A 27,627-nucleotide genomic window follows, 5' to 3' on the forward strand; every position below is an offset into this window, starting at 1 on the left:
ATTAACCTTTCGAACTGTTATTTAGTAGTGGTCAGTGTGGGTGCACTAAAGAACGCATACTTAGGTTTTTGTTTAGTGCTGTAGCTCCATGATCTGTTCCATCTTTAAATGTGCCACGGCGTATCCGTTCAACGATCTTTTCTCCACTCTCACATCTCTCTCCGAGCACCATCTTCTTTCTTTCATTTGCAACGAAAGGCGTACACAACAAACGCCTTGTGCCTGCACAGAATCTCAGCCGCTCGCATTTTCTTTAGCCAAACATTCCCTCTGCTTTATTATCTTTCAGTCTTCACTCCCTCGACTACGCCTCTCATTTCCGGACTCTCCTCATCATCCTCATCCATCTCGAACCTCATCCATCTCAAACCTCCCCCAAAATCCATCATGGTCAGTCAGTAGCCATGGGAACTCCGAACTACATCCACTGCACTATCTGCGGCATGAGCTTGGGTGATGATGACTGCATCGTCTATTACGGTCCGCACTGGCCAGATGCCGACTGCCCTTCTTTGACTATTTCCGACCATGCGACTACCCGCTACGCGGCCGTGGCCGAAAGTTACGACGGCAAAGCAATACTTCCCTCTGGACTTTGCATTTGTCCTCCAGAGTTGTGTGACCTATTTTGGCCGACTCAGGACAGAGCCCCTCCAGCAACGATGTACATCGCCATTCATCCAGCCTGTGAAGACATGGCGAATCGCTTCATGAGGACATCTTCCCACGCCAAGATTCACTCTACCGGTGATCTTTGGTTGGTATTGGAGCGTCGCTGTGCTAGCCATATCTACGTGGTAATACCCCGATGGTTTGAAAATGGCGACTTAAGATTTGTTCCCGAAATTCCTCTTGCCGAGACTGGTGTCCACAGCCTTGATGGCTACTACGTCCCACGTGCTTGCCTTCTGCGCACTGGCGATGACTGGGAAGGATGGGTAAGTTTATTACTCTTCGCCGAACTTCAAAGGAATGTACTAATGAGATCACAGTGGGACGAGAATCCTGTCGACATTCCCAACTTGACCGCGGACTTGATGTCAAACCTCGAGAGAATTGATTCTACTCCCGACTCAAAGCTTTTCGAACTTTTACCGAACGAAATGAAGAATCACGTATGCAGCTATTTACAGGACGAAGAATTGTCGCTCGATTGCAACTATCTCATGCCTCAATACATGTGGGCAGGAATGTTCTTCCGCATCACCTTCCTTTGGGACCTCGACACCAGAGTCGTATACGATAAAACAGGGTCCAGCAAGCTTGATCTGGAGAATTTGAACTGGGAAAAGCTTACACGGCAGGTCATGAGCCGCGCAGAGTCGTCGCTTGGCGTTCAGTCCGGGGCTGACGAAGAGAACGCATGGGGCTATTCCAAGGTTGGGCTCAACGTTCCAGGTGGTTTCACCAACCGCCGGAGAATTTGGCAAGTGCTGGAGGAAATGCGCCCAAGTACTGCGCTATGCAAGTGGCCAATCGAGTCTTTTACAGATGCTATGTCGAAACATTTACCTAGATACTGAAGTTGGAGGACCTAGTACTAGGGAGCTGCACTTCCCCTACTAGGTACCTGGGGACATATCGAGCACTACGTTGTGCCTTCTTCTGAGTCTTAGCTATAGAAATAAATAGCCCAAGCTGCACAAGGTGACCTATTAATTTCGTCTCGTATGTTCTCAATGGCTCATGTTTCTGATACGTTACTAATCCAAAACAAGTTGTTGCCTGAGGCTCCCACTTTCTTCCCTCTTGTAGCCTGACCCTCTCTTCCTTAATGCACATACACCTCACTGCAGCCACAGTAAACATGCATTTACCCTCTCCAGATCTCGCCCGCCGTTTGGCGATGGCGATTACCAAGGGCGATACCTCTATGGTTCATTCTCTTATCATACAGAAACCTCCCCAGATCAACTGGACTGGCGGCAAGTCTTGCGTGTTGCCCTACGAGACCCAACGTTGAACTAACAAAGACTACCTACAGGACCTCTCGATGAAGAGAAGCGCACTAGTGCCATGAACATGGCAGCCCAGCGCGGTCATTCCAAAATTCTCGAATTGTTATCACAGGTTGAACCCCGCGCCAACCTCGCCGCCAACGATCCCAACGACAATGGCAGGACCCCTCTGCATTGCGCTTGCGGAGGTGGTTTCCCCATCACGGTCCGCTGGCTACTCCAATTTGACACCGTCAAGGCTGCAGTCGACAAGAAAGACAATGAAGGTCGGACTCCTCTCTCGTATGCCGCCCAGACTGGATTCGAACGTACAATTCGGGCGCTCCTCAAGTTCGATGCTGTCGACCCCTCTTCATGCGATCATCGGGACAAAACGCCGTATGACTACGCCGTTGATGGCGGGCATAGATTCGTAGCCCGAATGATAGCCAATAGAACGAAGGATACCTGAAACATTCCAAATATGCTGGTAATTGCTACAAGGGACGACTGTACTTTAATTACAAGTGATAATGCTACATCCACGTTTATTTTGTCCTGGGCCTCCTTAGACTTGTGAAGCAAAAATACACATATTTCCTCTAGTCCCTTTCTGCTAATACTTCGTCATGCTTCAGTCCCGCATCCTTGGCCTTCTTATCCGCCAACTCACACAAGAACTTGAATTCATCACCACTGACTTGACTCACACTAAGTCTAGATTGTTTCAACAACTGCATTGTCTCCAACGGACCACCAGCCTTTCCCAGCTCTTTCAATTCCTTGAGACCAATTTGTACGGCAAACTTCTTTCGGAACTCGACGTGCACCAGGTCCCAGATGGGTTTCTCTTTGGTCGACTTGGGATCGTAGTATGGAGCGCTGGGTTTGCGAGCGGAGCCTACAGAAAAGTCAGAAGAGGGTGCGAGACGGATTGGGGGATTGGGACGTACGGTCTTCTGAAAATTCCTTGACGATTTCCATGACGCCGACTATACCGGGTTCCTTGCAGTTGCTGGCGTAGAAAAAGGCAAGATCACCCGCGTTCATCTTCCTCATGTTGTTTCGTGCTATGGATTGTCAGCCTCTTTCTCATCTCATCCAATTCAGCGATCATACCAGCATAGGCTCGAATACCTGCCGTCATGTCAGCACTTGTCTCATCAAAGAATCATGGAGTGGATCTCACCATCCCATCCTTCAGGCTCTGTCTTGGCCCTCAAATCATCAATTGAAAACTTGACATCGACGCCATTCTCGATGCGCGTCTCTGGTTCGGCTTTCATGAGCCAGTACCACTGCCCATCATGCCTGGGCGCATCTGGATTTGTCGTGGGGATGGAGTCAATATCTGGATCTTCAGATTCAGCGCGGGTGCCAGTTTTGGCTTCTTGTTTTGTCGCGGGTTTCTTTGGCTTTGCAGCTTCTTTTGCGGCTGGTTTTTGTTGCTTTGGTGAAGGCTTTGGCTCCTTTTCCTGTTTCTTTACTGTCGCCTTTGCTGGTTTCTTTGGGGGACTTGTCTTGGTCACTGGAGCTGCTTCGGCCTCCGGTTGAGTCTTTGATGCTGCTTGTCGTAGAGATCGTCGCTTTGGCGTGGCTTCTTCACTAGCCTCTGGGGCGCTTCTTTTTCGGGGCGGCATGATGCAATGGAATATTCGGTGTTGCGATGGAAAATGTGTTTGATGTTTTTGTCAGAGGTCATGTACGCGACGCGACGGAGTTGAGGCTTGACTGGTGCACCGCCACAGTTGTCAAGCGCCACAATTTGGATGATGGGAAATCGGCTGCAGGGTAATGATGCTCACAACTTTATCAGAACTTGAACGCGTGTTTACGCGTTTTGTCTTGGTAAGAACAAAGATGGAATGAATAATTATTTTCTATTACTTTTTCTTTCTTTCTTTTTTAGCCTGTGTTTGGAGTTGGATCATTTCTTTGCGTTGTGTAGTTGTTTATTCGGTTTCTGTAGGCCCTCATGTGTGGCCAGAGTCCTGGTAGTTTAAGTTATCATTGAAATGTGGTGTCATATAATTCTCAATCTCAATTGTATGCTGAAGTACTATCTCTGCCGATAGCCCATCCCAAAAATGCATAATAATGTCCTAAAACGCCAAACCCGTCCATGTCCCGTCTAGAATGCCGTCCACCATAATGCATCATTCTTTACCCACTCGTCTGTTTTATTCCCTCGTTCTTTCATCTCGTTCAACGTCTCTACAGCCCGATTGTGTTGAGCTTTTGCCATTGTGTATTGTTGTTTGAGTACATAATATGTGAGACAATATGTAGCTGCATTGTTTGTCAGTACTGATTAATCAAGAATGGCGGGTAATAATGCATACCTGCTGCTGTTGTGACGAGCGCTGCAGTGGGTAATGAGCGGGCCAGTCTCGCAGTGAATCTGGGGGCCGGGGGTTGGTGAAAGTCAAAGCGGGGAAGAGCTGATCCGAATGAATTTGTAGTCATTGTGAAGAGTTGTTTTGTTTGTGGTTTGTTAAATGTAGCTTGGTTGGTTTGTGAGATTGAATTGTGTCTGATGCAGATATTTGAGTGACGACTCGAAGACTGTTTGTATTTATATTTCTGGTTGGTCGGATTCTCCCGATAATCCATCACATCATGTTGCTCACAGGACGTTTCAGTGGGGCCAACTCGAACGGTACCTCTGCTCAACATTCTGTAATGTGGCGTGATCCAACTGCTGACAATCCCGGCGCAGTAACAGTCGGATGTACCGAACTAACTATCAATCCCACCATTAATAAAATAGCCACAGGGTCCATTGCTATAGATACCCTTGGCCTTGATCAGAGTATTGCTGTTCGTAAAGAATCGTCCAACAGACTGCTGCCTGTACTGTTCTCCAGTCGGGCATAGCCGCGACGGGAAGATCTGCCCAAGGCATTTACTTTCTGCCTCAATGAAACGCGTGAACCGACAGGATGGGTTCTTGTGACATGCTTCGCAGCACGAAGTTGGTGTATTAGCACCTAGGTTGTTTATGAACATTCCGTCAATGTCTGCAGGAGCTGTAGCTGTGATGATTTGCCCACCGTTGGCTGTGATGAGGATATTGCCTTCCTGGCACGCAGCGTACTCGGTTGCGATGGGTACCTGCGATTCGACCACGACTAGAGACAGGAATTGTGAGTCAACCTGGCATATAAAAAGATGGCCTTGACTTACCAGTCTGCACCACAGTCGAAACTGAAGTAGTCTCTGTCCAAGACGTCGTCGTAGGGTAAACAGTTAATGTGACAGTAGTACTAAGATCAGGCGGATACTCTGTAACAGTAGAAACCTTCACAATAGTCGTCATGACACTCTTGGTGGCAGCTTTAAGCGTAACCCTATTGCCCTGCACCTTTGTGGTAACGGTCTTGATTGAAGTAGTAGGCTTCTTTTTCACGCAGTTCACCTTCTGCGCATACAGAACAGGGGTCGGTTCAACTGAATCTTGGCTCTCTCCGTCGTCCACCTCGGCTCGAACCTTGTGTCTTGGAACATAACGTGACTCGGATTTGATAGCAATCCATCCAGGAACAGTTGGTACTGTCTCTGTCACGTATTTGGTCGTAACGGTTGTGCTGTCGCTTGTGGCTACAGAAGTACTTGTTTGGGTGCTGTAAACAGTGACTTCCGCTGTGAAGACAGGTAAGTATCTGCCTATATCTAGAGACACAATTTTAAATTCTTACATGTGATTATGCTGGTTGCGGTCTCGACTCTTGGGTCAGCTGTCGCTGTAGTGGTAACAACCGAGGTGGTGCGAATGGTTGTCGTTTTTGCTTTGGGAACGACAACCACGTTGACCTTGCGAACGACTTTCTTAATTACAGTGACCTTGTTCACGACAGTGGCAGTCGATGTCGGGATCTGATTCGGTGCGAGTGAAACAGTGTCGAGTTTGGTGGAGCAGACAACTCCCGTAGCGCCTAAACCAGCAGCCCAAGCCTGGGCGCCTAATGCGCAGAAAACCAAGAGTGTTTTGACAGCCACCATGGCGAGTATGTTACACTAAAGACAGACACGACCCCTTCACAGCGTGTCTTTAAAAAAAGGGCGAGGTGACCACTCATATAAGAATTGCGAGTCAGATTTGACTTCCAGGGTCTCAATTCTAGGCTTAGAACTACATTTAGTGCTTCGATAATCTCCAACACTATTGAAAGTAGTGCAAGAGTTGACAGAATCTTCAGACATGACCCCGTCCCTACTAGCATAGAAATGACCAAGTATTTCTGTCAAGTCTCAGCCCTCGGCCATGAAAATTTCAATTGGCCAACAACCCACTAGACTAAACTAGCTATCGAATACTCACCGAGAATTAAAGATTGCTGGCTGGAATGTCGAGATCTAGATTGATGTACCGGAAATAGAGCGGTTGTTTCCATGTTGCATTTGAGAAACCTCTCTGTAATGTGGCGTGATTTACCTTCTGGCGATTCCCGGTCCACCACGCCAAGTGCCGAAACCTGGTGATCATCAAGTGGTCTGATAATTCGACATTGCCGTCATTTATTTTAAGTTTGGCACTATTCTTGCAGATCTTCAAACCACTGACAGTCCCGTAATGGCCCGAGCCGTGTTGAATTGCGCGGGATGTTTGGGGATCATCAATGGCCCGCCTTTCTTCGGAACACTGTAGAGAGCTGGACGTCCCTAGATGCGACAGACGGATTTAATTATTTGGGAAAAATATCCTTGTCTTCAAATTGATGTTCCTCAATAACCAAGTAACTGGTTCTAAGCCCTACTCCATATGACGAGCCAACCACTCGACAAAAACCTCCGGGTTCTCTTGAAAGTACGTATATCCCTTCATCCTCACCGTCCCATCAACCCAGTGCAGTTTCTTATCCTCCACAGTGAGCGAATCATACATAGTCTGTACATCGCTCTCCTTTGTCAAGATGTCCTCCCGCACCGAGTAAATAAACGTCGGAACACGAATATTCTTCATGATCGGAATGGGCGACAGTTCATCAGCGGTGAAGCTCGTTTCCATCTTGATCAAATCATTCACTTCGTCGAACTTATCGTCAAGCCCGAACATACCAAGAGCCTTTTCGACGAAGGGTCTGTAGGAGAGGGGCTCGGGGACAAGAAGGCAGCGTACATCTTTGAAGACTTCTGGTCGACGGTCCATGGCGAAGAAGGTAGCTATACCACCCAAACAGCGGCTGAAAAGCCCGATCGTCATGTTCTTGGTGTCGTCTCGGCTGCGAACATAGTTCAACGATCCAACAACATCTCTTGATTCAAAACGACCAGTGCCAGAAATACCACCATTCGCTTGTCCACTAGTTCCAGAGTTTCGCATATCATACGTAAGAACATTGTACCCAGCATCATGCAAGATCTTGAGATCAGGAATAAAGTTGAGCTCAAAGTCATTTCCCGTAGCAGAACCGCCTAGAAAAGCCTTCCATGGCTCGAGATGAGCGGGGTAGCCTGATCGATTGCAGCGAAGGGGATGGTTGGCGATGATCAGTTTGTTGGAGCCTGGCTTGGGGATGTACCATGCTTCAAGAGGAGTGCCATCTTCAGAAGGGAAGAAAACATCTTCGTACTCGAGACCTGCTTCACTGGGACGGTGGAGGAGAGGGGTGGGGATTTGGTTGCGGAGGGGAGCGACGAGGCTTTTGAGGAACCCTTGTGTTTCTTCGGGAGCCATGGTGAACTTGCTAGTGTCTTTGGGCTTTGGAGGTGAAACGAATTACTTAAATGTTGATGATAGGTATTGAGACTAGCTTTTGAGTTGGGAGTTTTAAACTAAATACCGACCAGTATTTATATACTCTGGATTTCGAGACTGAGACTAAAGAAAAGGAAGTACGCTATGGAATTTCGCTATTTCCTCTTTTCCCGACATGATGGGTAAGCTGACATGCATCTGGAAGGATGTGTAACAGACATTCCGCATGCTCAACATAATTGGTCAGCGCATCACAGAGACTAGACTGATTCGTTGTCTACACGCAGGGTGAGATGGCTACAGAAGCTAATGATCCTACAACGAGAACTAACTTCCTCATTAGGAATACAATCGATAAAAGGGACTTAAGGATATCTATACCCCTGTCTTTCCGTGATTTCGGTAAAGATCGCGAGCCACAGCCTAAATGGGCTAACATGTGCCAGCCATAGGTGTGTCAGCATTGGGGACCATGGCCTGCAGGAGTTGACGGATTTTAATAGGCTCGGTGTTTGGTAGATTGACCGAACGGTTAGCGCTCACTCTCATGGATTGTGTATGAAGATTGATGAATCAATGGTGACTCTGAGACAGTATGAAACCGTGGAGGGTAGCTCTGCCGATACCTTACGAGCCTAAGATTCCAGCAGATGGGGTACCTCTAATGCCGGGAATCGATATTATTTAGTTACAGCCCTTGATCTACTGGTACATGGTCGAAGTAATATTATTGGTTTGGTGAGCTCTTATTGATTAGGGTAAATGTTTGGCACGCAGTCTTCGTTCCAACAAATCAGGTTTTTGTCATTGTTGCTACTATGAATTGACTCGTCCACCATCTACTCCCACCTTGACCTATTCGAATTCAGTCACGAGAAGCCGAGTAAGCTTCCTCCTTTCCCCAAGCCCACTCTGTACCACGCTGCACCTCGTTTGGGATGAGCATAAATCTTGGAAGCCGAAGAAGGACTCAAATTTTGGGCGCTGATTCTTGAGATGTCTATTCTCTTATGGGAATCATGTTTCTATCCACTCCCTCCATCGAATCGGCTTTGGCAGTCAGCCTTTGAGGATAATCTTGGCTGGTCACGAATGTTAGCAAGTGTTTGTATTCACGCTGTACTGAAATTCCCATCTTACTGATATAACCGCCTACTTTCACTGGTGCCTTTGAAGGAGGATAAGTTTGCTGAATGGGAAGAGCGACTGCCGCAGCAACAAGGGAGATGATGGCCAAGGACAGATTCATAGTGTATAAAATGTTACCAGAAGTATTGAGAAATGTGAGTAGCTAAAAGGTCTTGTATACCGGATGGTACTGCCTTTTTATATTCATCGATTCTCCGTAGTTCAATGTATCTGGGATAGGACATGCTGCATCGTGATGGACTGGCCGAGTTGTCTAAGCGATATCAGTCTAGGCCAGCCTAGACTATCTTCAGCTAACTTTCGCGAAGCCACAGAGCAGTCGGTGTAAGGATGATTGGATGAAATGGATCTAAGCTTCTCCTAACTCTCCCTCCACGTGGAGTATGTCTCCAAGCCACAGATTAGACTGTCTTAGATAGTTAGCCTCGATTTATCCTCAAAACGACAAGTGACTGAACCGCCTTCATAGATTTCTTAGGTCGTTGCATTATTCACAGTAGGTTAATGATCAAACAAGTTTAAAATCAACAATCTGTTGCCTAGTAATTGGAAAGCAAGCTGGGCTGCGTGTAACACAAAACCGAAAGGGTCACTCCAATTAAATCAATCAACATATTCAAACCGCGGATCAATATGGGACAAGATTACTTGTCTCTCTTTTGGCTCAATGTCAGTCTAAGTGAGATTTGTGGCTTGTGCTATCGCAAGAACCAATTGGCTCGCATCATGCCGACCTACTCATGGCGTCTTCATAAGCAGCTGAAGTTTGTCTATTCGCAGGAGCAGAATACCAGTAGTGAGGTCCTACTATCACTCTATGTAGTTGCTAAGACGACTAACGTAAACTACTGGTAGACAGACTATCGAGAACCATCCTTACCAACCAAAACCTACATGCCTTGGGTTTGAATGTCCCTTCTAAAGTAAGTCGACTTTATTGTCTCGCATTTTGATTTTGTAAAACATTATTCGGGACTTGATGCTGTAGATTTACTGGGCCGTGTATGGAGTCTGGCTAGGAAGCAGAGACACAAAGAAGATTGATTTGTCTTTCCCGCAAACAGACTGGAATTTCAGCTCGACTAATAATTCATGGCTGGTCAATGCGCTCATAGCGGAATGAAGTTTCCGGCTGATGGGAGTAGAGACGTTCTTGAACAGTCGAGATTTAATGGGGTATATTGAGAGGTAATCTATAAGTATTCTATACATCTATAAGACTGAAATAAAAAAAAGGTACAATTGGTAGATGGTGGAGATCTTGGTGGAAGAACGCCCGTGGTTGATCAAGCGTTAGATCCAAGATGAAGAAGAGGACAAAGTAAACAAAAAAGAGTTAATAGAAAGTCGAGGCCGTTGAAGCTCAGTTGGTGTAATGAGCAACGTAGCCAACTTCCATCATGCTGCCATAGCCATCGCATGTGTTTCCGTTGGGATATCCAGGCTGCATAATTGGTTAGTGTGTGCCTCAAAATTCGTGACTTGTTGACTTACCCAGGTACCACCGACAGCAACATTGAGGATGAAATACAAGGGACTGTGGCACAGACTGTTCCAAACGTTTTGGTCGTTGATCCTAGCACCGGAGATCTGGTGGAACTGCTGACCATCCATGAACCATGTGATAGTCTCATCGCGCCAGTTGCTCTTGGCCCGGTTAAACTCGACTCTCCAGGTATGCCAGCTCTGATCTGGGATTCCGATAGTGTTGCCAATACCGGTGCCTTCGTTGCAGATGCCACCGGGATAGACATGGCAGTGGACTGTGCCGTGACCAGTAAGTTGGCCATTGACCGTCTCCATGGCGTCGATCTCACCACAGGAAGGCCAGCTACCACCGTTGCGGAGGATGTTTCCAAGCATCCAGTAGGCAGGCCAGATACCTTGCTTGTTGTTGGTGGAGCAAGTGCCGAAGCGAAGGTTGGCTTCGGTTCGGGTGACTTTGCCTGCTTGGGGAGTGAAGACATATTTGCTCTCAATACGACCAGAAGTCCAGCCGTTTTGTGCGGAAGCATCGCGCCAGGGTACAAGCTGGAGAGTATCACCACCGCTTCGCTGGACGTTGCGGGTGGATGAAGTGTAGACTTCAAGCTCTGCATTGACATTAAGGTATCCTGTTATGATGTTCCATCTGCTTGTGTCGGGGAGAGTGCCGCCGGAACCTGCAAAGGTATCTTGCCAGACTTTAGTGAAACCACTGTAGTTAGGGGCATCCCAGGCGACTGTGCCTAGAGAAAAAAGAGAGAAGAGAAGGAAGGATGACTTGAACAACATCTTGATTGTGATTGTAGTAGTTGGTGGCTAGTTGGTAGATGAGATGATAGTGGACTCAGCATTAACTTGATGTCTTTTGACGTTCATTTATATATACAAAAATAGTGTAGTATTCAGAACTTCCCTGGATATAGTCCGTGACATATTGTCTTGTCGCCATGGATCTCTGACAGCACGCTACAGTCTACAAAACATTTCATCACCGGAGCCATAGCATCAGTTCGGAAATAATGACCACGAGTTAAACAGTGAGCTTCAGAACCTAGCATTCTGTCTGAACAGCAATTCTCGTGCTCAAAGTTGAGACTGATGAACTCTTTATGTGTCTAAAGATGATCAGAATCGTAGTCACAGTCCAACACTCGATGACCTATTGATCGAAAATCCAGCATTTTCCTGATCAAGTTGCGTGACCCATCCCAGCGTTACATCCAAATGTCCATGTCGCAGCCGAGAAAAAAACATCTTCCTTTTGAGCATTTGTCCGAAATGATTTAATGCGACAGATAACATCTCATCTAAAAATCAGCGAACCGAATTCCAACCTTATCTAGCATAAAGTCCACGAATAATTATCCTACAATTTAACATCCTTGAGGTGATCTCTTTAAGAGGAAGCTAATTTGTGATTGCCGTGGAAGAGGTCCATACCAAATGTAACCTTCCATTCTGGACAGTCATCTGGTCGCTTCAACTTCCGAACCATGGGTTTCAGTGAGTATAGACGGTCCAATCATGGGGAAGGGATTAGAAAGTGACATGCTCATGGGCGCAAGTTTATTTGACTCAAGCGACGGATTTATTTAACGGATTTCGTTATGATCGCCGCAAGTCAAGCTCTGACCAATGTCACCCAAGACTTGTCCGAAGCTAGATTCAGAGACATCGGAGCCGAACCCTGGCACGGAGGAAATGAGTCGCTGAGAAGATCAGATGAGCAAGGATGAAGAAATCCCCGATAAATGACCACGTGGATGGTTTGAGTCTACAACAGACTCAAGAGCGCTGGATGACGGGTCGAACGAAGCCTGACTATTAGTATCATTGGAGGTATGATTGTAGGTATTAAACAGGATTCAACCTATGTTGCTCTATCTGCAATTATTGAATGATTGGCTGGTTCATCGTTGGTGGCTTCTTCAGCCTCAGCTGAGTGACCAATACTCCTGCGGTTGAAAAGAGTAAGATGGAAAAACGCCTTGTGCGGGGAAAAGGGAGAGATAGAGACATGCAAATCAGTTATCATCAGCAACGACTTTCTCTTCTCTCCAGCAGACCGTAAACCTTTACTGGAATTATGGACACCTTTGGTGGTGTTGGAACAGCGACATCGCTTCTCGTGCAAGCATTTCATCTATTCCGACACGTGTCGTCCGCACGTAGTTTCGCAGACAGCGCAGGTAGACATTACTCATAAACATTCATTCGAGATTATGCGCTGACTTGGCAGGAACACTCGCTGCATTAATCGCAATAGAATACTTCCGTTTCGAAACATGGCTTCAGCAGAGTGGTTTGCTGGTCGCCGATTCGGTCACTGGTGAATTTGTTGTCAGCGAAAGCTCGTTGCGCAGGGCTATTCTTCTTGCTTCGGACGCTCGATCGCTGACGATGGACTACGGTCGTGTTGAGCGACATGTGCTGTTGGTTATAAGTCAAGCACATCAATGTCTGTTGATGCTCCAAGAGCTACGTGACAAGTACTCTCTTCACAACGATGCCAGTTGTGTCGTTAGCACTGTAAGCCCCAACTCTGCCGCGATGAAAACCAGCAGTGAGATACCTACCGCAGCACCACTATTCCAGAACAACCAAGTCGCTGCGGGTTTAAAACGAAACACAAAACTCCACCAACACCGCGCAAAGACTGTTAGCTTTTTCCGTAAGGTTAACTTCACTTGGTCGTTCAAAGATGATATTAGCGACCGCACCAAGGTTATGGAACATGTTCAAACTCTCAAGTCCTGCAACGACGCACTCTTAGAATGTCTGCCAATCACACAGCAAAACACAGCGGAAAGACTTGTGAACATGAAAGCGCTCGCCCTGTCAGAATTACCCTCGGATCTGAAGGGACTTGGGAATGCTGCCTCGACATTCAATGATCCGATGCACCGTCAGATCTACCAGGCAATGCTGATCAAAGCTCGAAGAGTTGAGGAAAGCACGCAAACAGTATCACGTCAAGAGCTTGAACAAATTGAACTGGATCGTGCAGGCCTATCCTTTCAAGAGGAACAGCTGATCGATTCTAGAATTGTGTCTCAATACACTGTCGCTAACTGTGAGTGCGCCTTGAAGACAATTCATTGTGATACTTTATTGCTAAATCTTGCCAGCTCTAACGACAGAAAAGCTCAATATTATCTTGGAGAGTGTGTCGTTCCCATCCTCCCTCACTGAAGATGACCTTGGCCTCTTAAAGGATCGCATTGCACTCCTCTGTATACTCCTCCGTAATGCTGGTCATCCTTACTTCCCTGTACTCCCGGTTGGCATCGGCTTCTTTCAGCAATCCAGGACCTCGTTCGCATTGGCCTACCAGCTTCCTTCATTTGCTGATCAACAGGAGCTTACTTGTTCGCTCTATTCTCTGCTTCCACGTAACAAATATTCGATCCAAACTGAAAAGTCAGGGAGACCAAATAGATTTATACCGTCACTCGAGCAGCGTTACAAGTTGGCTTCCGCCCTAGCCGATGGCGTGCTCTCGTTGCTCAGTGTAAACTTGATGCATAAAACCATCACAAGTCGGAATATCGTTGTATATCGTACTTCAGACACATTGAAGCTCGACTCTCCCCAGTTGTTGGGGTTTGGTTTCGCACGCCGTGAGCGACCGGATGAGCGCAGCGTTGATGTGCGCGACGAGATACCATGTCCGTGGCGCTTCTGGCAACATCCGGAATTAGTAAGTCCCTTTCACTAGCCTTACTCTTAGACAGCATACGAGTGTGCCTGTGGTGATGAAGACAAGCATGAAAAAGGTTTCTAACATCTTCATTAGCGTTCTGCTGGGGAAGAGCATCGCCGCTTCGAACGTCGCTTCGATATCTTCTCCCTGGGTGTCGTTCTATTCGAGATTGGTATGTGGCAGGACGCTCACTACTACAGCTCGTCTGCGTCCGACTCAGCAGTGGCCAATGCCGACGAATTTCGTCGTAGATTGGTTAAGGTATGTGCACAAGAGATGGCTCATCGCATGGGTGAAGGCTACAAATCGGCTGTCATGACGTGTCTAGACGGGGACGAGGTATGGTGTGAAGAAGCATGGAATGATGCCAGGATGGACGAAAATACAGAGGAAAACGACACCTTGAACCGGGGCCCAGACGTGACTGAACTGTTTTATTTGCATGTTTCGAGCGTTCTGAGTAGTTGCTGCAAATAGACGGTTCGTAGCATGATTGCCACGCCTTAGTTTCTCACACATTCTTTCTGCAGATATGGACAAATGATTTCAGGCTAGTAATAAGACCATGTCTTACATCAACGTAGTAGATCAACAGACCTCCTCCCCTTCTCTTACTCCATCTTCATCCCTGTCAGAATCATCCGCGATCACCTCATCTCCGTCCGATTCCTTCTCGCTATCCTCATCCTCATCATCACTCGGCTCACCAGTAAATCGGGCAATGAATTGCGGCATCAAGTCAGCTGGAATGTCCCGAGACCCGAATACTCTCTCCAAAATTGATCTTGGGATAGTGAAGTATCCCCCACAGCTTTTGACCATTCGGATCGTGGCTAGATCTTGAGATCTGGCCGAGTACCAAGCCACTGACTGTCCTTCAGCGTCTTGAGCACCAATATCAGCGTTGCCATTTTTAGCCAGAACATAGACCATTTCCGCTTTGCCCAACCAAGACACCATATGCAAAAGTGTCAGGCCTTCCTTTGATCGATAATTGGCATCCGCGCCGAGATTGAGAAGAAGGCGTGTTGCGCTGACGTGACCTTTAGGTGCGGCAACCCAGAGGAGATGGGTGAGATATAAATGGTAGTCCCCATCCCCGTAGGAGGTTATGTTCATCTCACTCTTCACCGTTCGGAGAACTACTGCAAGGAGCTGCGTCATACCCCCCTCGGCAGCGAAAAGACCAAGACAAAAAGCTAGACTCCTATACATAAGAGATTTGTCGGCTCGTCGTGCACAATGACGCTGCACTAAGAAATTCCCAATGTGAAATCGCCCCAGAAGCACTTGTTCTCTGTTCCGCTCAAGTCCAAACTTGTTGGCTAGCAATTCATTGCTTTGCGTTGTGTACCGGAAGCAAAGATCGAGCGGCCTGGACCGGTTTCTGTTTGGCATATCTTTGTAGCCTGACCTGGCATTGGCATCGGCACCAGCTTGACAGAGCTTCATGGCCACATCAAGATGGCCGTTGAACACGGCGTGATGCAGCGCAGTCATACCGCCTTCACCCGGCTGATCGATAAAGGTCTTTGAACCCAACTTCGAGAGTAGATAGTCTACTATCACTAGGTTTCCATCCTTACAAGCCATATGCAGTACTGTATCCGGACGATCGGGCCCCAAGATAAGTGGGGGGATTTTGTCTGGAAACGGATGCATTGGTTCAAGGAGATACTTGAGCGGAACAACGTCAATGTCGGTGTTATTGATTACATACTCGTACAGCATGTACACTCTGTGTCCATTCTGCACCCAGGTGTGATTCACATCAGCACCATGCTCGAGTAGGTACGTAGCGATTTCGAAGTTGCGCTCACGGACGGCGTTCATCAGTGGTGTTCGACCCAGCTCGTCAGTGCAATCTATGCTCGAACAGTCTTTGAGAATACTTTCCAACACCGTAGTATCGGCGTGAAGCGAGGCGCAGTAGCTATGTAACAGGGTCTCTGCGTCTTCAAGGCCGCCAGACGAGGGAGAAGAATCTCTGACTTTGTCCATAACGAAATGAACCATGTTGGGCAAACTGGTGCAGAGGATTTCTTTGAGAGCGGCTTTCCAGAATATATCCGCAGCTTCTTGATCCGGGTTCGGAAAGATGTTCATCGTGTCTATCATCTGTTGCATCATCTTAGGCCCCGTCGCCGTGGCAAAGTTGAGAAGTCGGAATGTCTCTAGCCTAGTTTCGTTATTCTCATCAGACCACCCCGAAATTTGCTTGTATTCATAAAGAACTTCGAGAGTTGATACTGCAGAGTCCAACCAGTAGTCTCCACAGTAAATAAGACGTTCATGCATGGGTTGGACCCCAACAGCTTGGAGAATGAGGATATCTTCATTCTTCTGACTATTGTTAATTGGGTCAGAACGACCGGCCCCTTGCATGTTCATTATATCGTTCATGCTACGGAGTGGTAGGTTATCGATGTCATCTTTGAAGAAATCCATCAATGTTTCCAGTATCTTGACCTGGTTTAGCTGGATTGCAAGATCAATAGATGACATGCCTCCATGTTCAAGTAGAGCATCCGCTCCACAGTCAAGAAGCGTTTTGACCAGTGGAATCATGCGCATGTCAACAGCCCAGTGCAGCGGTGTCCCACCATTAGCAATGCTGAACTGATTGACGTTTGAATTCCTCGCCAAGGCGAAACTGCCGAGACCATCGGTATAATCTAGCATCAGGTCCGATATATCTGACATATCGTTGTCTTCCAGAGATATGAGCCAATGCCATGGCGTTTCTCCAAACTCATTTGCCAATGATGCATCAGCACCATGATCCAAGAGGGCCCGGGCATTCTCGACGTTTCCGAACCTTAGGGCAAGGTGAAGAGCTGTATTCCCTGCGTTGTCCTTCATATTGATGGTCTTTGTATCAACCATAGCCACGGCAGTGCGAAATTGCTCGGGATCAATACCCAACGCTGCACCCGCATGAAGATATGTGTTCATAGACCGACTCATGAATGACGGCATTGAGCTTAAAGTTCCCAGGATTGTAAGTTGTCCGGCACCAAGAAAGGCCCGAAGAACCTCTTGATTTGCTGCAAGGAACATCATCTCGACGTACTCAGCATCAGCCATCCCTTTGTCATTCATCATCTTGGCCCCCATGAGTAATCTCAGCTGTTGCTCTGCTTCCCTCAAGCCTTCATCATCTTCAGTTAGGAGACGAAATTCTCTGCGTGCTAAGAGGCAGCCAGCTCCAATAGCTTTGATTAGCCACGGTTTGTGCTCACTATTGAAGGTTTCATCAATCGTATGACCCATCGCGAGCATCAAAGGTCTAAAGATAGACGCAGCCACGACTGAACCAAGATCTCTGGCTTCTCTAAGATACTTTGGGCCCTCACATAAATCACTGGATGTCCCAAACAAGTCGATACTGGCGTAGCAAAGTTGCATGTAGGCGTTGGCTCTGATGTCAGCAGAATGGGCCTTGTTCTCTGATATCTGTTTGAGTGACTCGATGAACATTGTTTGCGCCGTCCAAGGGATATCAAAGAGCCTTAGGAACTCAGCATTCGTCTGTTTGAAAGCATTAGATTCCGATACTATACGCGAACGTTACAGTAGAAGAACGGCCACAGGTACTCACTGACGACAGTGTAGGCCCCACCTCTACAGACTTAGTCTTGTGGGAGTAGGCTGTTCTGTTAACGAACTCGTTAGCATGTCTCTTTAAATAGAGAAGGTCCTTTTAGTACTCACCCGTACACAGTTTCGAAGGAGAGACTCTCCATTGCAGCGTCCAAATCCCGCTTCCACAACGTCGATGACAGCGTATGTCGAAAACACCTTTTCGGCATAGCCACACCACGCATGTAGAGATGAGACCTATCGGTACTAGAAACAGAGCCCCGAAGGACGATGTTCCTGTCGTATTCATCCTCCACGGATAATGAAGCATCTGAAATAATTAAATCCCGTGCTTTTCTGTTATCAATTTCCTCCTGTTCTAGTCCATCGAAAGGATTCCGACCATTCAAGAGCACTCTCCAGACCAGCAGGCCGAATGAGTAGGTGTCGACATGATACAAGTAAGGGAACTGGACCTGCTTGTATAGCTCGGGTGAGTTCCACGGCTTCGTCCCTGCACTGATCTCGGTCTTGTCATCTTGCTTCTCGGTGCCAGTTGTGATGTAGGAGCATCCAAAATCGCAGAGTTTGGCTTTTATCTTGCCATCCCGACCCTTGAACATCAAGACATTGTCAAGCTTGAGGTCACCGTGCATTATACCACAAGCATGAAGCGCCTGCAGACCAGTCCCAACATCGCGTGCAATTTGTAGTTTCGAATCAACGCCTAGCTTCTGCTCAGAAAGATATTCGGTGAGCGTTCCTAGATCTGCCAGCTCCAGCACAATCATGGGCATCCATGCTGCGGCCAAGGCATCCAGTTTAGTCCAACCGATTGTCTTGATGTTGACAATATTTTCATGTTTCATAAGAGGTGGGTGTGACAAAACGCTTAGCTCGTTGGCCAAGGCTTTATAGCTCCGTTCCGATATTTCCTTCGATTCTGTGGCAAGAAGAGGATATTTAGCTACGCCCAGACTCTCAGCGTAGCGGGTTTGAAAGTAGCCGCCTCGTGCTATCTGACGGGATGGTCGAGCGGCGAAGTCGTGATGTCCGAACCAGGTTGTGATGATGCTGCCGTTGAACTTGGCTTCGTTTATGAGTGTCATTAACTGGTATGTGATGGGGAGCTTGTCTATCGATTTGCTTGGAATGTGTGCCTGGGCTTGGTCAGATGTAGCAGACTTAATCCCACTGCCCGGACTCTCAGATGAAAGATTGAAGTTGTTGGTAGCTTGTGTCATCTGCTCAATCTCATTCTCACAGGTGTAGGAGGCATATTCAGCCTCGAACTCGCCACCATCGCTGTTGTCGTCCGTAAAAGATTCCATTATCGTGACAAAAGTAGGGATCCGGAACATTCGGCAGCAGCAGGCGACTGTGACTCTTTGATGGGAGGGGAAGGCAGAGATAACTCGCTCCCGATTGTCAGCTTGCTTGATGCCAACCCCTGCACCTTGTTTTCAGCTCAGAGGCAGCCACATAGCTCCAACTCCAATGAAATCTTTAATCACTACACCATTGTCAGACACAGCCCCAATATTGTTTCAAGAACTTTGGGCTCTGCCCTCCTCTTCTGGTCAACCAAATTATTCCCCAACAACTCACGTTCAATCGTATACACGGGCACATGAACATCAGTGGAACAATGGCAGCCTCTATATGGTCGAATCAAGAAGAGATTGATGCCTTTTGGCGTGCATCGGTTTGTGATAATCCATCTGGGGACAGCGTTCTGCATCTTGCTGTTCGCAAAGAAGACACGGAACTGGCTGGCCATCTTCTCAATGCTGGGTACCCAGTGGACTCATTCAACGACGATGGAAAAACACCACTTTATCTCGCAGCGGAGCTCGGACTTGTCAGTATCAGTAGTCTAATGTTACTACATGGTGCCGATATCTTTGCGCACAACAGTCCGTCGAACGACGAAGATCAAGGAGTTAACAGAGACTCCACGTCCAATGACGGCGATAACAGCTCATCGAGCCCATTCGAGGTTGCCATGGATAAAAACACGGAAGAGCTTCCAATATCATTCATCAAGCATGCGCTATCAACTCGTTTCGATCCATCGCAGGAGTATACTCTACTCCAGGCTATGGCAAGGGCATTCATCTCTGAGAAGCAGGACGTACTTGAAGCATTCCGTCACTCAGGTTGGGATATCGATCGAAATCACTCGAGTTACCGACGACCATTTCTTCACTACGTTTGTGAGGAGGCCGAACAAGTTGACTCTGTCAAGAGACTGATTGATTCAGGAGCTGACGTGACGAAATTGGACATGGCCGGCTGTAGTGCATTACACATTGCATCACAAATAGGAAGATGTCTCGACGGGAGTGTCGTCAAGTATCTCATCGACGCTGGCGCCAAGATTAATACCAAGGACAGATACTGGCGCGCAACACCTTTGATTGCAGCGGTTCAAGGCAAAAGGCTTGTCAACGCACGTGCACTTCTCGAGGCTGGTTCAGATCCCAATGCGATGGTGAAACGCGGCGAGACACGTCGGACTGTTCTACACTTGGCCGCTCAAGATGGCATTACTGAAATGGTACAGCTGCTCCTTGACTGGGGAGCGGATCCGAATGTACTTGATGAGTTGAACGGCTCACCAGCTCGATGGGCTATACGCAGTAAGTGATTAACCAGGACAATGCTTTCTTTCTTAGCAGACACGTCCAGCGCCATTCTCTTTAAACCGCAAGTACTGACTTAAGCTTCTACAGATAATCATATAGAAGCTGTGAGAATACTTTTGGAAGGAAAGCTGGACCCAAATTTCGACAAGGGCCATTCAATGCAAATGGCGATAGAAATGCAACGCCTAGAGATAGTTGAGTTATTTATCAAACATGGAGCAGCAGTGGAGCGCAGCATGATACATGTGGCTCGGTCGTCTAACAAGGACAGCAGCATGCGTTTGTTGGAGATGTGCATCCAAAACCTGGCACTCAGTGATGAAGATACTAGCAACAGAGATGGTGCCGACCAGGATGTCAAAGTCGGACTCCGCCTCGGCAAGTTCGATATTCCCGGCAGGATGAGATCTGATATGTCAGATGACTACAGAGTGTGCGCTCTTCTTATCGAACATGGCCACGGCGAGAATCTAGCGAGCCTACGCGATGTTCCAAGAGGTCTTTTGATCTGCATCTGTGCCGGACACGGCTTCAATAAAGCAGTGACACGACTACTGGAATTGGGTAACATCAACAAGACAATTCGGAGCTACAGAGTCCGACCATTTGGATGGACAGCGCTACATGTGGCTGCTTACAAAGGAAACATGGCTCTTATCAATGATCTCAGCTCTAACGGTTGGGACCTCGCTGATGAAGATGACCTCGGTCGAACAACAATTCACCTCGCTGCATACCATGGATCTTCTGAACTGGTGCAAAGGCTATTAGCCCTCTATTCCAACGCTGAGCATCGAGATAGAGACGGCCAGACACCTTTGCACTATGCGGTATCAAGTGACAGGCAAGTAGACATTTGTCTGCTAGAGTGTCTTGTGGCAGCTGGATGCAACGTGTCAAAAGCATGTGTCTCAGGTGAAACGGTGCTACACAAAGCAGCTCGGTTCGATCTAGTCGACGTCGTCGCTTGGTTACTGGTGAAAGGTAGTAACGTATCCGCAAAAGATGCGTTCTCGAACACGCCACTTCACATTGCTGCCTCTTTCAACGCTGTCCCAGTGATCGAGAAGTTGCTCTCCCACGGCGCACAGCTGAACACTCCTGCGATAGATGGACGGACACCTCTGCATTGCGCAAGCCAAGCTGGTGCTGACAATGCTGTAATCGCTTTGCTAGATGCCGGCGCAGATCCGAACAAGATAGATAGTCGCGGTCACACAGTCCTGGCAACGGCTATATACGGGGGGGAGTGCAAACCAAGTACCATCGACACGCTTCTTGACCATACAGAGGTAGACTGGAATGCTCCACGAGCCCGCCACTTGGTCTTTATCGCAGCCCTAGCGGCTAAGTCTCCAAACCGCGCTCCAGTGCTTGAAGGTGTCATCCAGACTCTATGCACAAACTTGGGGGAAAAGAAAGCATCTCGTATCATCAAACGGCTGATGCCCGAGATGGTGCCCGAGATACTCGTCAGCGCAGACGACTCAGATCGCGGGTCTCCAGCGGATGTGATCCCATCATTACTCGACTTTCTGCCTGAGAATAAGGAAACGCGCCATCTTCTGCTTTTCCACATGCTCATATCCATCATCAAACACGGTGGAGATGACGGTGGAGATTTGACCCGCCGTCTTCTACGCCTCGATGACAGCAATGTCTCACAGATGATACCAGAGGACTGGGGCTTTCAGAGTTTATGCTGTCGATATGGCAGACTTGTACAGCTACGTGTGTTCTTGGGACGAGGATTGAATCCACGGGGTAAATCCATGGTCGATGGAGTTATGTGCACAACTGGGGACATTGTGAAACAATTTTCGCCCAAAATGTCAAAGTCATTTCAACGTCTGGCTGATGGGTGGGGTTTATTAAGGGATATCTGCCTGAAGGATCCATCAATAATTCCAATGCTGAGAAGGATTTATCCCCCTTCAGGACTTGAGTAATAGCAAGGCAGAGTTCTGTGGGATGGAGTCTGGTTGTAGGTTAGGCGATGGTATAATTGCTGGCATGGATATAGGCGACTCGGCAATAACAGTCCCGTTTCAGACGTAGCTTGCCGTTTTAAGCATCTTCGTACGCCACGTCCTCCAGCGTCGCCGTCATCGCAAACTCCAAATCGGGTTGACATCATCAGGTCCAGTATTGAAGCCCTGAGACAGCGTAATGACGCTTAAATAATAGTCTATGATGTCACAATCATACATCACTACATGGACAGTTATTTATATTTCTATTACTTGTATCTCTCAATCGACACAATATTACCACAAGTCATCACAACAATTATCATAGCAACATCTTGCTGTTAAACTTTATTCACACCATGACAGTCCTTCGAGTTACCAACACCCGCAACCTTTTGGCCCTGCGCCAGATCATCACGCGCAACACGATCAACTCACAAACTCCTCAAATTTCACAAAGAAGCACATTTGCAACCCAAGGCTACGGGGACGACGCGGGAGACCCTGTGGGCTCCAAAGACCGGGTCCCTAATTCGCAAGCAACACACGAAGCAGAGCACCCAGGCCCGACACCCTCAGCCGGCAAATCAAAGCAGAATGCGACGGGCAGTAAAAGCCCAGAGGATGCGAGCGCTGAATCAGGTGGATCAAGGTCCAAGGATGCTGTTGAGAAAGGAAAGAGTCCGACTGCTGGTTCTATTGGGGGCAAGGAATAGTTTGCTGGCCTGTATCTAGTCACCATTATCGTAATGAGATTGACTCTTACTCAATAATCTCTTGGCTTCACGTATATGAAAACACTTACGCAACATTCCTGACTTTCAGATACCGATGTAGACTGCAAGTGCCTAGGCCATTAACATCCGATAGCTTCATGGAGAGTTCCCAATTCCCCATTACATCACCCACGTTGATACTTTTTCATGCAGACTCCTCTTTTCCGTTATAAAGCATTAACTAAATACACCAGAATAACACTAAAACTCCCCATAATCCGACATTCCTTTTCCATAACTTTCCAAGGACAATAAGTTCAACCCTGCCTACCACAAACATTAATCCGAACCTATAGGATCCAACAGCAGCACTTCCAGCACCTCAACAACATCTCTGATCCCCTGCATAGCTACATCAAGACGCAGCTGATAGGGCTCGTAATCTGGCACGGCGGCAGTAATATCAATAACCCTCTGGTAACACTTGAGGTCTCGCACAAGTTCTTGAATACACTCCACACTAAACTCGACAACCTGGGAGTACTTTAATCCACCCTTCGCAGCAGAGTCTGCCCACCCTAGAGGACTAATGGTCAGTGTCTTTGGGATGACATCGATGATTGAATCAACAGTGTCGGTCATTCCAGGGCCCATGATGTACTTGCACTCCCCATTGCTACAGAGCTGTTTCAAAAAGGCACTTGCCGAGACAAGGCTCGCTTTCAATGCGCTAAGCTCTATGCAAATCAGGTTGACGTCGGGGCTGTGAGGTACGCGACGTGTTGGTTTCTCGGATGCACTAGTTGTGGCAGGCTGAACATCCATGTGTTTCGTTCGATACTTGTTAAAGTCCCTGGCATTTGTTAGTAGACCATCATCGCACATGGAAACAATTACTTACGCTCGTAGGATGGGCATTAGATTAGCAAAGTGGCTGCTGATATCCACCAAGTTCTCTTCACGACCTCCCATTCCCAACCCCATAAGCCGAGTCCGACCGTCAAGGCGCATGAAATTTATGTAGTCTGGCATATCACCTTTTAACTCTGCTGCTATACTCCTGAGTTTGCTCAGCAGCTGTTTCAGTAGCTTCCAGACATCAAGTTCAAGGGGGAAGTCGGTTGGATCCCCCTTGGACTTCTGAACCATCCAGTGCTGGGCGTATAGTTTGGCCATCTTGCCTAGTTCTGCCACCTGCACCAACAGAAGACCGCATGTTGCACAGAGGTCGTCCATAACGAGACTTTTACCGCCGCCAATGTTATCGGCGAGCCTTTGCACTTCTAGAAGTGATCTCCGTGCAGTAGCGCAAGCTTCATGGTATTCCCTTGGGTCTTCGGTGGGACCAAGCTTGCCAACGCGTGGGATCTGGATGGGTCCCAGCTCTAGATTTTCGAAGCCATCCGCAAACCAAAAGCCTTGGTCTTCTTGAGCTGATGGCCTGCCATGCCGAACAGTTGGTGGGACTCCTGCGCCCATCGACATTGATATGTTTGTCCTTGTCGATGTGCCGTGTTGGAAGGGGTAGGGAAGATAGCCGCTAGGTGGGACGTTTTCCCATTCACCCCAGTGGGGACGAGTACCGGTCGAGGACAATTGCGAGTAAGCGGTCTCGTCTTGTCTCGGCCGCAGCGGTAGTTGCAACTGGGCACTTGATGGACCCGCTACAGTTGGTGGCACGATTGCCGGGGTTTGTGTCTCAACAGTGGCTGTTGATGTTGATTTGGACTCGTCATCGAGAGACGTGACAGAGCCGACGTTGCTGAGCTCTTCCCAGTCCTCACTGATGGATCCGCTTCGACTTGACATTTTGTCGATTTTTGAGAAGAAAACTTGATGGGAATTGACAGAAGGGATAAAAGATTGTTATTTATTTAGACAAATGTTGAGTTTCGTGTAGCATGTTTTGTTGAGTCAACTCAACACGTTTTCATAAGTTAAGTCTAACACGTTTTCTTGTTGCCTAGTTGAAGAAACTCTACTTGATACTTACTTTTGCTTGTCTTCTCATTTATTGGCACATGAACAGTCTTTAAACTCCCTTTTGCCACGAACACGTCGACATCAGAGATAGGGAATTAAAACACAAATCGGCCCGTAATCATGATAAGCTCAGTAATATGTACATTCCAAGTTCCATGCCAACTCATCTAAACTATATCTACGTGTAACGAATCCCGCTTCCCAGACTCAAGCAGCCACGAATATGCCGCAGCAGACCCGTGTTAAAAAACTTAAAACTGACGAACGTGACGGCGAGCGGCCTCACATCCACGCTTGTTATTGGCAGCATCTAGAGTAGCTACGACGACACTGGTAGTGGTAGTGGCAGCTTGTCGAACCTTCAGGGTAACAAGTCTAGAGGAGGTATTCTCTCGGGCCTGCAGGGCGGGACCAGGAGTCATCGATGTGACGAATCCGGTAGGAGTAACAATAGGTGTGGGCATAGGACTCAAAGCAGGCATGGTGCTGTTGGAGGGAATGATAGGAATGATTGGCTTTGAAGAGCCCGCCTTGTACATAGCAGGCCCAGGAATCTCGTACTTGGTGGCGCCCTTGTAAGGGTCGAATAGAATACCAGGCTCAGTCTCAGTGTACAGTTTAGTGGTCAATGTACCCTCTGGGCTGTCGGTACCATTACCCGTGATATCGATGTTGAAGCATTGCGGGTAGTTCTGAGCTCCGTTCTTGGACCCAGCGCCATGTAGAGCGATGATCTCGTGACGGAAGACGTAGCTTCCAGCAGCTAGGGTCTGGGGGACAGTGGTAGTCCATGTATTGTTGTTCTTGATGAGATCTGTAGCAGCCCAAGTTCCATCTTTGAGACCGGCGGCATCGATCTTGACCCACTTGAGCGTAGCAGGGTCAGCCTTGGTGCACTTTCCATCACACTTGGCAACGTATGTGAGAACAGGGCCAATGTGAGAGTCGGGCCATTGAGACCACTGGAACTCGATAGAACCACCAGCCTTGACAGGCATAGAAGTGTGGCCGGGAGCAGCCTTGATGTGGCAGCCAATGTCCTTGGTTCCGTAGGCAGCAGGGGCTACGAAGCCATTGTCAAGGTTTTCGGCGGACCAAGCAGCGATATCGGGAATCTTCTGGCCTGACTGGGCGGCGTAGTACGAATCGAGACTGTAACCAGGCTGATAGATGCCATCAACCTTGATGCCAGTGACTGTGCCGTGGGCGAAGACGGTGGAGGCGAAAGCACTGACGAGAGCTGCAGCGGTCTTGAAAGACATGATGGCTATTGGTTGACAAGTGATTGAGTTGAAATGATAAAAGAATGGAAGGTATGATAGTGTGATAGACCGGCTTCACACAGTAAAGAATGAATAAAGGATGAAAAGAACGAATGGAGTGAATGTACTTAGAACATGAGACCAAAGCTGAAGAAACAAAATTCCAACGTTTCCATCTTGATGTTTATATATCTATCTTCCCAGCGCAAGATTTTCCGATTCAGAAACAACTTGCCGGCTAGGTTCAATGATGGCATCATTGTATGTCGTTCATTTTATTACCAGTGGTGGAAATATGTGTCTCGTCTCAGCTACGTGGGGACGTTTGCTGCAACCCTGGTTTGCTTACCCTTACCCATGCCCTACAGTTCCAAGCGCGCGGTTCTCATCGTAAAAGCTAGGGATTGAAACAGTGGGGAGTCTGTTACAGAATCAGTTCGGATGAAAGATCGTCTTCGCCTGTGACTTTTGTGGACTAGAACACCGCATACGCGTGTCGATGCCAATACGCGCAAGGTTTAGCTAACATACTGCGAGATTATTGGTGGTCTATGTCTTAATGATATTTGTTTCAAATAAGAAGGCCTACGTATAGCTGGAATGATCGGCAGCTATGGTTGATGACTGATTGTAGTTTTTATTCTCCTTATGGTACATTGATCAGAGACAACAAAACATTCCTAACATTCTCCAGATGCTACTACAGGTATGTATTTGCGCGTGAAATACGCAGATATACATTGACATGAGCTATGATCCGCCTAGCAATGGCATAAAAGGTAGGCTAACTTAATTGCGCTCCCTGCACTTCGAAACCCTTTTCATAAGATGTGGAGATTCGTTGAGGGGGATTTCAAGATTGTTTTCCGGCGTAAAGAGGGGACTGAAGTGTGTCAAATCATTGCTGGCAAGGAATTGCCACTATGGAAGGGAATCGACGGGCGTTGGCATGTCATACGAAACCTTAATTAATGAGTGGTCTCCTGAAGCATCGAAACTTTCGTACGACCCAGGCGCTATACCGACAGTCCCCCTGCTATAGAAGGTGATGGAATGTATTCGGTCATTCCCTGAGGCCGTAGGGATTTAAAGATCCGTTCAAAAACTATATTGGCTGGATGACACTGCAGTCATCTACGAGGAAGTTGTGATTTTAAGATTCTAAACCACTCGAAGCATCTAGCTTTAGACCGAAACTGTAGTAACTGTGATACCAAATGACCTATGATTGTTAAAAAAAAGTCACAATCCCAATTATTCAACTCATTGAACAACGCAGATTCAAAAATTCAAATGTATAGAGTTGCCCCACGAGTGTTACGTGGTCTAAACTCTAAAGAATTGATCGTCGAGACCCACCAGATATTTTCTCCAGATATTTTCTCCGGACGGAAGAAATGTCATGTTGGGGATGCGTCGTAATCTCATCATACAGGTGCAGGGTATCTCAATGCTTCAGCCACAGAGAGTTGATGACAGTAACGGCAGGGAATT

General features: G+C 47.6%; 11 protein-coding genes across 11 annotated transcripts; 4 read left to right on the forward strand and 7 right to left on the reverse strand.

The window, feature by feature from the left end:
- Positions 1–404: 404 nt before the first annotated feature.
- FPSE_07771 (uncharacterized protein) lies at positions 405–2,409 on the forward strand (the record flags this gene model as incomplete). Its single annotated transcript, XM_009260889.1, has 3 exons — positions 405–938; positions 993–1,452; positions 1,985–2,409. The coding sequence occupies 3 exons, from the start codon at positions 405–407 to the stop codon at positions 2,407–2,409; spliced, it is 1,419 nt and encodes a 472-aa protein (XP_009259164.1).
- A 130-nt stretch (positions 2,410–2,539) lies between these two features.
- On the reverse strand, positions 2,540–3,577 carry FPSE_07772 (uncharacterized protein; the record flags this gene model as incomplete). The annotated part of the gene is made up of 4 exons (XM_009260890.1): positions 2,540–2,838; positions 2,891–3,007; positions 3,057–3,074; positions 3,127–3,577. The coding sequence occupies 4 exons, from the start codon at positions 3,575–3,577 to the stop codon at positions 2,540–2,542; spliced, it is 885 nt and encodes a 294-aa protein (XP_009259165.1).
- A 491-nt stretch (positions 3,578–4,068) lies between these two features.
- On the reverse strand, positions 4,069–4,403 carry FPSE_07773 (uncharacterized protein; the record flags this gene model as incomplete). The annotated part of the gene is made up of 2 exons (XM_009260891.1): positions 4,069–4,226; positions 4,280–4,403. The coding sequence occupies 2 exons, from the start codon at positions 4,401–4,403 to the stop codon at positions 4,069–4,071; spliced, it is 282 nt and encodes a 93-aa protein (XP_009259166.1).
- Positions 4,404–4,676: 273 nt separating this feature from the next.
- Positions 4,677–5,939, reverse strand: FPSE_07774 (uncharacterized protein; the record flags this gene model as incomplete). Its single annotated transcript, XM_009260892.1, has 3 exons — positions 4,677–5,068; positions 5,124–5,579; positions 5,636–5,939. 3 exons carry the CDS (start codon positions 5,937–5,939, stop codon positions 4,677–4,679), a joined length of 1,152 nt encoding a protein of 383 aa, XP_009259167.1.
- Positions 5,940–6,690: 751 nt separating this feature from the next.
- FPSE_07775 (uncharacterized protein) lies at positions 6,691–7,614 on the reverse strand (the record flags this gene model as incomplete). The annotated part of the gene is made up of 1 exon (XM_009260893.1): positions 6,691–7,614. One exon carries the CDS (start codon positions 7,612–7,614, stop codon positions 6,691–6,693), a length of 924 nt encoding a protein of 307 aa, XP_009259168.1.
- A 1,803-nt stretch (positions 7,615–9,417) lies between these two features.
- FPSE_07776 (uncharacterized protein) lies at positions 9,418–9,907 on the forward strand (the record flags this gene model as incomplete). Its single annotated transcript, XM_009260894.1, has 3 exons — positions 9,418–9,580; positions 9,640–9,707; positions 9,773–9,907. The coding sequence occupies 3 exons, from the start codon at positions 9,418–9,420 to the stop codon at positions 9,905–9,907; spliced, it is 366 nt and encodes a 121-aa protein (XP_009259169.1).
- A 240-nt stretch (positions 9,908–10,147) lies between these two features.
- Positions 10,148–11,058, reverse strand: FPSE_07777 (uncharacterized protein; the record flags this gene model as incomplete). Its single annotated transcript, XM_009260895.1, has 2 exons — positions 10,148–10,228; positions 10,279–11,058. The coding sequence occupies 2 exons, from the start codon at positions 11,056–11,058 to the stop codon at positions 10,148–10,150; spliced, it is 861 nt and encodes a 286-aa protein (XP_009259170.1).
- A 1,297-nt stretch (positions 11,059–12,355) lies between these two features.
- On the forward strand, positions 12,356–14,449 carry FPSE_07778 (uncharacterized protein; the record flags this gene model as incomplete). Its single annotated transcript, XM_009260896.1, has 4 exons — positions 12,356–12,458; positions 12,509–13,342; positions 13,398–13,969; positions 14,066–14,449. The coding sequence occupies 4 exons, from the start codon at positions 12,356–12,358 to the stop codon at positions 14,447–14,449; spliced, it is 1,893 nt and encodes a 630-aa protein (XP_009259171.1).
- A 4,753-nt stretch (positions 14,450–19,202) lies between these two features.
- Positions 19,203–22,888, forward strand: FPSE_07779 (uncharacterized protein; the record flags this gene model as incomplete). Its single annotated transcript, XM_009260897.1, has 3 exons — positions 19,203–20,196; positions 20,290–21,966; positions 22,539–22,888. The coding sequence occupies 3 exons, from the start codon at positions 19,203–19,205 to the stop codon at positions 22,886–22,888; spliced, it is 3,021 nt and encodes a 1,006-aa protein (XP_009259172.1).
- Positions 22,889–23,227: 339 nt separating this feature from the next.
- FPSE_07780 (uncharacterized protein) lies at positions 23,228–24,697 on the reverse strand (the record flags this gene model as incomplete). Its single annotated transcript, XM_009260898.1, has 2 exons — positions 23,228–23,741; positions 23,790–24,697. The coding sequence occupies 2 exons, from the start codon at positions 24,695–24,697 to the stop codon at positions 23,228–23,230; spliced, it is 1,422 nt and encodes a 473-aa protein (XP_009259173.1).
- Positions 24,698–25,122: 425 nt separating this feature from the next.
- Positions 25,123–26,133, reverse strand: FPSE_07781 (uncharacterized protein; the record flags this gene model as incomplete). The annotated part of the gene is made up of 1 exon (XM_009260899.1): positions 25,123–26,133. One exon carries the CDS (start codon positions 26,131–26,133, stop codon positions 25,123–25,125), a length of 1,011 nt encoding a protein of 336 aa, XP_009259174.1.
- Between the last annotated feature and the right edge of the window lie 1,494 nt (positions 26,134–27,627).

This window comes from Fusarium pseudograminearum, chromosome 3 (genome assembly GCF_000303195.2).
Source record: "Fusarium pseudograminearum CS3096 chromosome 3, whole genome shotgun sequence".
NCBI classification, from domain to species: Eukaryota; Fungi; Ascomycota; class Sordariomycetes; order Hypocreales; family Nectriaceae; genus Fusarium; species Fusarium pseudograminearum.